The 9,556-nt window shown below is 49.8% G+C and overlaps 1 protein-coding gene across 1 annotated transcript; it reads right to left on the reverse strand.

The window, feature by feature from the left end:
• Positions 1-768: 768 nt before the first annotated feature.
• On the reverse strand, positions 769-9,301 carry MUC12 (mucin 12, cell surface associated). The gene is made up of 11 exons (XM_077758817.1): positions 9,271-9,301; positions 8,763-8,864; positions 8,170-8,297; positions 7,771-7,835; positions 4,940-5,091; positions 4,553-4,627; positions 4,265-4,427; positions 3,394-3,555; positions 2,730-2,806; positions 987-1,075; positions 769-810 (listed from the first exon to the last, which is right to left on the reverse strand). Exons 1-11 carry the CDS (start codon positions 9,299-9,301, stop codon positions 769-771), a joined length of 1,086 nt encoding a protein of 361 aa, XP_077614943.1.
• Between the last annotated feature and the right edge of the window lie 255 nt (positions 9,302-9,556).

A 9,556-nucleotide genomic window follows, 5' to 3' on the forward strand; every position in this document is an offset into this window, starting at 1 on the left:
ATGGGATGCAAGTCATGACCACACCTAGGCCAGTGCCTAGCTCCACGATGGCTGCATTCTCAGATCTGTGGGCCCCGAGATCTATCTGTGAGCTCGCAGGTGAGGACAAGCTTCCATGGCCATCCAGAGTGACCTTGCCCTACCCCAAGGTCAACAGAGCCAAAACCTCACTCCTTTGCCTTTTGTGTGCACCCACTCATCACTCCCTGGGCCTAAGGCCTCCAAGGTCTGACCCTAGGCTCGTCTGCCACAGTGACCTCAGGCAGAGGTAGGCCTGATCCTTCCCTGGCCTACATCAGGCAAGGGGCTCCATTATCCATGTTCTACATGTGGTCACAGGAAGGGGCTGAGAGTGTTGGATGTCCCATGTCCAGATGTGGCACCTAATCCTGGGAGGAGTGCTCTCTCCAAGAAGGGCTCCTTGGAGCTCCAGGCCCCTGCAAGGGAGGGAAAGAAACCACTCACAGCTCTCTACTTTAAGCCTAGCTCTTTTATTGGGAGGAAAATTCCAGAGTGGGGAGTCAATGGAGAAAGCAAAGATGTCAGGGTGTCTGGGCAGCCCTTGGGCTCCTGGATGGAAGGTGAGGAAGCAGAGGGGGGCTCACAGCAGGACCCGGACCAAGCCACCAGCTCTGAGCCGACCACCTCAGGCTCTGATGTCAGTTTCTTTTTGACCAACGGGGGAGGTGGGGAGAAGCACTCTTGTGGGCTTTCTGTCTTCCACTGTCTTGTCCAAATCTGGATGCGGGGTGGGAGCTCATGTCTCGCTCACTGAGTAGTTGTCACGACCTTGGGCCTCTGGATGTGGAGCTGGTGGTGGGAAAAAGGAGGTGAGGCCCGGGGACCTTCAGCAGTTGCCATATCCAGCAGAAATTACCTGCCTCTAGATCAAGGGTGCCCACCCTACCCAGGCAGCCCCAGGGTGGTGGGTGGCAAGGCTCCGGAGAAGGAAACAGCTCCTAGCTGGGGACGGGCCCCTGAATCACCTCTGCAGTAGGGTCAACATTCTCCAGGGAGGGCTGGAAGTGGCTGTAGAGGTTTTCAAGGGCAAATCTGTCCTCCTTCAGATTCTCATCTGCAGAAAGAGGGGCAGGGCTGAGAGAGAGTTTGAGGGGCTGGCCCTGTGTGACAGGAAGACAGAAGAGAAACACAGCCCCCTGTCATGCCTGGGGGTCAAAAGTCATGGCCACAGGCTGGCTCAAGGGTGACCTGGGTGAGGGTGGAACAAGACGAAGTCACTGCTCAAGGGTCACCAGCACACACTGCCTCACAGCCACAGGAACCACAGCAGCCAGAAACCAGCAGTGCCTGAAATCTTCTCTTGAAGTGGATGTGTTTTCAGCCACCATTTTCCCAGTGCTGCACATCCCCCACTCCTCGGCCTCCAAGCCATAGGCTCCAGGCTCTCCAGGCACTTCCACAACCATTTCTTCTCTCTGCCTCCTTTGAGGTCATCCTGGTGACCCTGCCCCTCACCCTGCTCTCTTCCACACCTGCATTTTCCTGATGCCTCCCAGCCACCCACTGGCTGAGACCTCTCCCCAAGCTTCATATAGACCAGAGCTGGTGATGCCTCTGTACCCCTATCCACAAGCCCCCATACTCAATGTACCCCCACCTGCTGCCTCTCCCCCAAGCAGGAAGTGCCCATGCCCCCATCTGAGCCTTCCTCCTTCTCCAGCCTGTGAGCAACAATCCTGGCCCAGCTCACTGGCATCTAAATTACTTCTGCTATCTACTCCTTCCACTACCACCACCACCACCCCCATCTCCACTCAGCCTCATCATCCTTCACCTGCATTACAGCAGAGCCATCTCCTTGGTCTCCCCACTTTAGGGATACCCCCATCAAGTCCCCCTGAGTGAGCTGCTTGAAATGCATGTCTGATGCCCCTCCTTTAAAGCCTCTCCAGTGGGTCCCTCCATCACCGCCCACAGAGATATCCATGACTTCACTGGGATCAGTGTTCCTGGAAACAGGAAGCACAGGGCTTATGCACCAGTACGCAGCACTGCCGCCGCAGCCTGCCAACTGGCTCAGATGACGGCCCCTCTGCAGTCTTTTCCGATCCTGCCCTGCCCTGGCTAGGCCAGGCAGATTTCTGTGCCCCTGGATCCCTGGATACGGTCCTGTCCTCTCACTAACTGTGAGTACATCTGAGGCTCTCACAAGGGGTGGTCTCTGGGGACAGGATACGGCTCTCTGCTACACCTGTAGCTCCTCCACGGTGTTTGTCAGGAGTAACTGGGAGAGCAGGACTTGCCCAGGGGCAGGGATGGTGATGGATAGAGAGCCTTCATCTCCGTGCACCATGGGACATGGTGGTTTTCCATGGCAACTGGGAATCAGAAGAGACAGAACACATGGGAAGCTCCATGGAGGGGCAGCGTTTGAAGCAGATCTTGGAGACAGAGTGGGATTGGGACTGACAGAGCCCCCAATGAGGGGAACCTTCCAGACAATGGTGCAGTACTTGCAAAGGCATTGGGGAGGGAAAGGGTGGGCATGGGAGGAGTGGAGAAAAGACAAGGGTTGGCAAGGAGCACATGGGGGCTTCAGGGTCAGGAGGCTGCAGAGAAGCTGGCTGAGCCCAGGGGCGCAGCACATAAAAAACCAGCTGGCAGGACCCACACAGCCCCCACAGCCACAGTTGGTCTGGCTGCAGTGCCTTCTCGGCCTTTCTCCACCCACCAGCTTTGCCCCCACCCTTGCCTCTGGCGAGACGTACCTTCCCAGATGCCTGTGTTCTGAAAACTGCCAGGAAGATCTTCTCCTTGCCACTCTCGAGACAAATTGTATTCTTGCCTGCCAACAGAAAAGCCCTGAGCAGCTGGTGGCAGGGAGGTGGAGGAGAGAGCCTAGAGGACCCTGACCTTCGGCTTCTGGAAAGGACTGTCACAGCCATGCCCTGGGTCGGGGAGGGGCCTGCCCCCAGAGTGGTGGCAGAACAAAATGTCACTATGGCCCACCCCTCTCCCCCCTCCCCTCCAAGGGAGTTCCATTATCTGTGAGAAGGGAGCACTGGACCAGAGTCAGAGCACTCCCTCTGGCTGCTGGAGGTGCTGTGCCCCATTGCTCCCCGACTTTCTCAGGTAGATTTCTCCCCATTTTACAGCTGGGAAGACAATGCTGGACAGCTCATTCCCAGTGGTGCTCTGTGGCAGCCAAAGTGATAACATGAGGTAATGTCATTACATAATCCAATTTCAGGACACAGTGTTTGGTCGCATCTCTCTGCCAAACAGGTCAGATCAGATCAGCGGGCTGCCATGTGCCATTAATCAGAGCTGAGTGGGGCTGGGTCCCCAACAGGTTTCCAAATGCTGAGGGGATGGAGGAGAACCTTGGGATCTTGTGGCCCCCTTTCCCTGGGCCTGGCTCCATAAGCTCACCTGTGCAGTTTTCTCTGGGATCGGCCAAGGAAGACGGTCAGGACCACCACCACGACCACCAGCAGTGCTGCTAAGGCCCCCACACTCCCGTACACCAGGCTCTTGCTTGTGCTCAATGCACAGGTCTCTCCCCAGTACCAGTGCGTGTCCGAGGTTGGGCATCTGGGGACACATGCAAGCTCAGACCAGTCCACCAACATTCCTCACACCCAGTCTCGCAAAAGAAAAAAATCAATGCCAAAGCACAGGAAGCCAGCTCTCCCTCCAAGGAAGGGCAGGCACTGGTTAGGAGGGACTCAGGTTAGGAGTCTCCCTAAGACTAAGGGTCAGAAAGGAGGTAAGGATTCAGTACTGCAGAACAGGATTCAGAATCTGAGTTTTGGATGCCTTGTCCCAGACACATGATGTCCACCCATCTAAGCTCTAGCTGGCACCTTGACTGGCCTGTTACCATTTTTAAATTTTATGCTTTAATTTATGCTCTTAGCTCTTTATGAACTTAATGCCACAGCTGTACATAGCTAAAGGTGATATAATGGTATTGTGGTTGGGATATTGAAGAGAAAATGAAAGATAGAGCTAGAGATCTATAGATATAGATTTGGGAAATGGTGACTAGAACTTTCCCAGGAGTGGCTTGCTCAATCCTAGAATGCCAATATCTATAACCTACACCTCCCCTCTGGGTGGGCAGTGAAGGGACACCTGGGTAGAAGGAAGAGGGATGGGTGGGGAAGGATGTGTTTTGTGAACTGTCCCCAACTCCCTCTTTGTCCTCCCCTATCCTGTTCCTGCCCCGTGACTATGGTGGAGGGTGTCATCCTAGCATTAGAGAGATTGGGCACTGGCCCTAGAGGAGCTGGACACTCACAGGCAGCGGGGACCACTTTGCTGCAGCTGGCATTGGCCCTTATTACAGTTCAGTTGCAACTTCGTCCCCGAGGTGCATTTGGTCACACAGGCCAGCTTTCCATCCAGCTCATCCACGAAGTAGAACTGAGCGTAGTCCTTCGCAGCCTTCTGAGTGCATTGTTCTGGGTGGGTGGGGTGGAGGGAAGAGTAGACAGTCTGGTTAAAGTGCCACCAGCCCTCGCATTTACTGCCCACACTCTGTCCGCACCCCCCCCCCAAACACCTACCGCTCTGCAGCAATGCTTACCCTTCAGGTCAAAGCCCAACGTCACTTTCTCACTCACGATGGTGGCTTCCCCATTGAAGCACAGTTGTGAGGATGCTGCCAAGCATGGTGGGAAAGAACAAAACAGAAACACTGCCCTCTACCCTACTAGGGTCGAGGCCTATCTCTAGATGCAGCTGGGTCCCTAAACAGGTTCAAATGGAGACATTAGGGCTGGTAACAATCTGAGCCCCAGACTGGAAGCACCTGTCAGGGGCACTTCAGAGTCTGAGGAAATGGGGCCTGGTTTCTGGATCCCTATAGGGAGGTCTCTGGAGTTCCAGAAAGGAGAAGAGATATGGAGTGAGAGGAATCTGGGACCTCCTTATCCTTTCCCCACCAACATCAAGGGGTTTTAGGAGGACCTACCTCTGCACTCTTCAGAGTCACCAGATAGCCTTTTGGTCTCGTTCACAATCTTGATCTTTATGATTTTAGAGAGGTTTGCAAACAGTTTGTCAAACTCAGAAGTGTAGTTTGCCTCCATAGTGACGTCATGTTCCACCACGACACTGCCATTTCTAGAACCAGGAGTTGGTGATTCATCAGTCACCCTGTGTCACCCACCCTCCCAGAAAGTGGGGCCCACAAAGCCAGAGGGGTGATGAAAAACAATTAGCTATGTGACCCAGAGGCAGGACAGACTAGAGACTCTTCCCTCCAACAGTTAACGTCCTAGAGGGAAGCTGCAGAGGAAAATGATCTAAGATCCCAAAATATTAGTGATCACAATAAATGCCATTGGGTGAAATTCATTCTTAAAAATGGAAGCTCTTGGGTGAAAACATGGTGGAATTGAACCCTTGTGTGCTGTTGGTCAAATGGTGCAGCCATTGTGGAAAAAAGTATGGCAGCTCCTCAAAAAATTAAAAATATAATTACCATATGACCCAGCAATTCCACTTCTGGGTATTCATCCCAAAAAAATTGAAAGCAAGGATTTGAAGATACATTCATACATCCATGGTTGTAGCAGCATTATACACAAGAGCTAAAAAGAAGCAACCTAAGTAAGTGTCCATTGATGGATGAATGGATAAACAAAATGTGGTACACAGTAAAATGAAGTGTTATTCAATCTTATAAAAGAAGAAAATTTTGACACCTGCTACAACGTGGATGAACCTTGAGGACATTATGCTAAGTGAAATAGCCAGTCACAAAAGGACAAATACCATATGAGTATTTACATAAGTACTAATATGAAGTCCTTAGAGTAATCCAATTCATAGAGACAGAAAGTAGAATGGGGGTTGCCTGAGGTGGGATGAGGGAGAATTGAGAGTTATTGTTTAAAAGGTACAGAGTTGGGTGCGTAAGTGGCTCAGTCGGTTGGGCCTCTGGCTCTTGACTTTGGCCCAGGTCATGATCTCATGGTTTGGTTTGTGGGATGGAGCCCCGAGCTGATAGCGCAGAGCTAACTTGGGATTCTCTCTCTCTCTCTCTCTCTCTCTCTCTCTCTCTGCCCCCTCCTCAAAATAAATAAACTTAAAAAATAAAATAAAATAAAATAAAATAAAATAAAATAAAATAAAGGGTTCAGAGTTTCAGTTTAGCAAGATGGAAAAGTTCTGGAGATGGACCATGATGTTGGTTGCACAAAATTGTGAATGTACTTAATGACACTAAACCATACACTTAAAATGATTAATATAATGGTTAATGGCAAACTGTATGTTATGGATATTTCACCACAATAAAAAATATTTTAAATTAAAAAAATTTTAAATGGAGGCTGTTGGATTTTATTTTGGAAACCAAAAAAGCATGCTTTGGGGAATGAAGAAACATGAGGTCACTTTAGAAATATAAGATTCCAAACCAGAAGCTCCTTATTAGATGGCCAATGGGTCACTGAGAGATCTTGAGACAAGGTTTGTCACTAGTCACAGACATGTGACAGAGCAGTCTGGAGCAGGACCCACGATTACTTAAAACAAGAAAACCTTGTGCCAAAATGGAGATGGAAAGAAGCACTTGTACTGGCAGGGGGGGTCAAGGTGGGGTAGAGGATTCTGAGTCATGGAACCCCATAGGCATTTGACAGTATGGATCTCCCTCTTTCCTTGCTGGGACAAGACACCTTCCACGCTCCCTTCTCACTTTCTTTCCACTTTCCTTTGAGGGCTCTGCTTCTCCTGTCTATCCTTAGATGTTGGTGCTTCCCATGTTTCTTTCCTGGGAAATGTTCACACCTGGGCTGTGACCATTTCCAGGTCATCCCTACTTCCAGGGATTCCAGCGATTTCTATCCAGGGAAACCAACACCAGTGTCTCCGCTACAGACCACCACACATTGTTCCCTTACTCAATATAGCTGTGTCCCAGGCACTTGAGACTCCACACAGCCTACTCTTCATCTTCTTCCCCATCCTCCTACTCCTTACCTTCCTCACCTTATCAAAGGGCACTCCACATTCCCAGCAGCCCAGAAATCTGGTGTCATTCCTCCTTCTCTTCAAGCACCCATCAAATCCTCATGATCTGCTAGTCCTGCTTCTTAAAGATCTTTCATGCTGGACTATTTTTCTTTTGCATTATTATCCCTCTCTGGCTCAGGCCACTATAATTTCCATCCCCTATCCACTCATTCTCAGTCCTGCAGTCAAACTGCGCTGTCTGTAGTGCCAATCAGATATTTTCCCACCTGGGCCAAAACTGCTGATACTTAAAGACTAAGTAACTTAGTATGGGTCATTTTTTCACCTCCTCTCCCACCATGACCCTTTTGCCCTCAAGCAGCAACTATTCTTTATGTTCCTGGAATCTCCCCTCTCTCTCTCTCACCTCTGGTTTCCTCGTCATCAATTCCCTTTACCTGGCTCATTCCTCTTCATGCTTTAAGCCTCATCTTAGCTGTCACTTATTCCAAAAAGATTTCCCTCCACTTCACCCAGTTTGCATTCAAAACCTTTCCCATTGCACCCCGTGTGTCTCTTACTGTTAACTCTAACCAGATTGCACAGCCATTTTGTTGTGTTTTTTGCTCCATGAAGACCAGGACCACTGTATTCCCTGCCTAGCACAGGGTAGGCTTTCAATACAAGTTTGTAGAATAAATGAAGGATGAATGAACGAATAAATTAATGGCTCAGAGCCTTCTGGTGTTGCCTGTGTGCTGGGGGCCCCTCTGGTTCTTCAAGACAAGAAAAGGCAAGAGAGCAGAGAGAAGGGGCTTCCTGCACCCCTCACATACTCACAACAGTCTCCTAATGATCACGCCTCTGTACTGGGGAAAGTCTTTGCCCATGTAAACTTTATCCATCTGAAAGAAACGAGGCAGCTGAGTGCATACATGCCTGGGGCATGCAGAAGCCCTTTTCCTCTGTCTCAAAGGCAGCCCCAGGGCCCCTTTCCCACAAGAACCCATGTATTAGCCCATAGGAAAGAAGGAAGGGAAGGGATAAGGTTGCTCCCTTCTCCAGGATGTGGGTGAGGTGGTACTCAAGGAAGGGGCTCTCAGAGGACCCCCTCTCAGGACTTGGGAAACTGAAGGGATCTATGAGCTGATAAGCTCCAAAGTCAGTCAGAATGAACCCCTGTATCCCCAGTGACATTGGACATCCATTTTGGGGAATCTGAGATTTTCCTACTCTTACCTGACTCTTGAAGAGTTGAGTGAAATTCCAGTATTCTGGGGAGGATATGTTATTCAGATCTTTTGTGAAATTCCAGTTAGTCACTTTCACTGTCACACCTAAAGTGGCGTTGATTTTTTCCGGGATTTCTGTGGGAACAGATCGCATTATGCATGAGACAGCAACCTCTCAGTAATGTCTTCTGGAATTAATCTCCTCCTGCTGGTCTCATGGAGCCAGAGAAAGTGGATAAGAGAGTGGATGGAAATTCAAGAGGCAAGTAGGGGTCACTGAAACTTTTGACCCTTGCCTCTGAACACCACAAGGAGCTAGTGGCCAGGATCATGACCCAGAAAGATCTAAGTGGAGGGCTCCATAAAATGTTGTGGTAGAAACATCCTGATGAGAGGTGCAGATGAGCCAGTGAAAAGAGCCCAGGAGGAGGAGTCAGAAGGCCCATGTTCTACCTGCATTTGGGCCTAGTCAAAGGTCATATTTTCTCCTCTACCTGCACAATGAGGTAGTGGCAGCAGATAATCCTTTCAGTGTTGCCCTCCTATTTAAGTGGTTAAGGAGTATGGAGACAATCTGAAGGTCTCATAAAAGTTCATTACCTAAGAGGAAGGAGTCCACAAGTGACTTGCACTGGTAACCAAAGAAGCCTTGGGCACAGACACACTCCTTTCCATTCCAGATGGTCCCATTCTGGCACTGGCCTGTGAAAGTGTAGAATTCAGAGCAGTCACCATGGAAGCCCAAGAGACAAAAAAATACTAGCTCCCATTCCAGATCCCATCATTTAGGCATTGCACTGAAAGAGGAGAATAAGACCCTCTGCCACCACCTCAAGTCCCAGGGGATCAATGAGGAGGGACAATGAGGAAGATGGAAACAAGAGGTGAAAGAAGATGAGCAAAGAAAGCAAGAGCCCTACAAAGAAAATAAAAGATAAGAAAAGAAAAGAAAAAAGAAAAAACAACATCCATCCCTGTGGATGACATGCTATGACAACAGGAAGTCCCAGGAAGGATGGAACAAGACCACAAAGAGGTCAAAACTGATTAGTTGATGAGAGAAAATGTACAGGAGAGATTCACAGAGTGACAAAAAAAAAAGACTTACTTGGTGTCATAGCTGAAGACTGGATCGTCATCACAGTTGTTTGTGTGCTAGTGAACAGGGGAAGGAGAGTTGAAGAGGTACCGAACCCAGGGACTGGAGCATGGGTAGAGCCATGTGAGGTGGAGGACAGAGGAGGAGAAACACCAGAGGAAGCTGTAATGGCTGAAGAAGAGTCAGAGACTGGCCTTGAGGGCAAGCCAGGGATAGCTGAGGCTGAAGAAGCAGCATGAGAGGCTGTGGTTTGGGAGGTTTCAGATGATATTGTTGCATTTGGTGACCCTGTGCT

The sequence above is a fragment of the Crocuta crocuta genome, unplaced genomic scaffold, assembly GCF_008692635.1.
Source record: "Crocuta crocuta isolate KB4526 unplaced genomic scaffold, BGI_CrCroc_1.0 scaffold273, whole genome shotgun sequence".
Classification (NCBI taxonomy): Eukaryota; Metazoa; Chordata; class Mammalia; order Carnivora; family Hyaenidae; genus Crocuta; species Crocuta crocuta.

Coding starts and splice junctions, on each gene's coding strand:
- MUC12 (XM_077758817.1), bottom strand. CDS start 9,301: ATGACGATCCAGTCTTCAGCTATGACACCAA. Junction 8,298..8,762: donor TGTGGACTCCTTCCTCTTAG/GTAATGAACTTT, acceptor CTGTTCCCACAG/AAATCCCGGAAAAAATCAAC. Junction 2,807..3,393: donor TCCCAGAGAAAACTGCACAG/GTGAGCTTATGG, acceptor TTCTGTTGGCAG/GCAAGAATACAATTTGTCTC.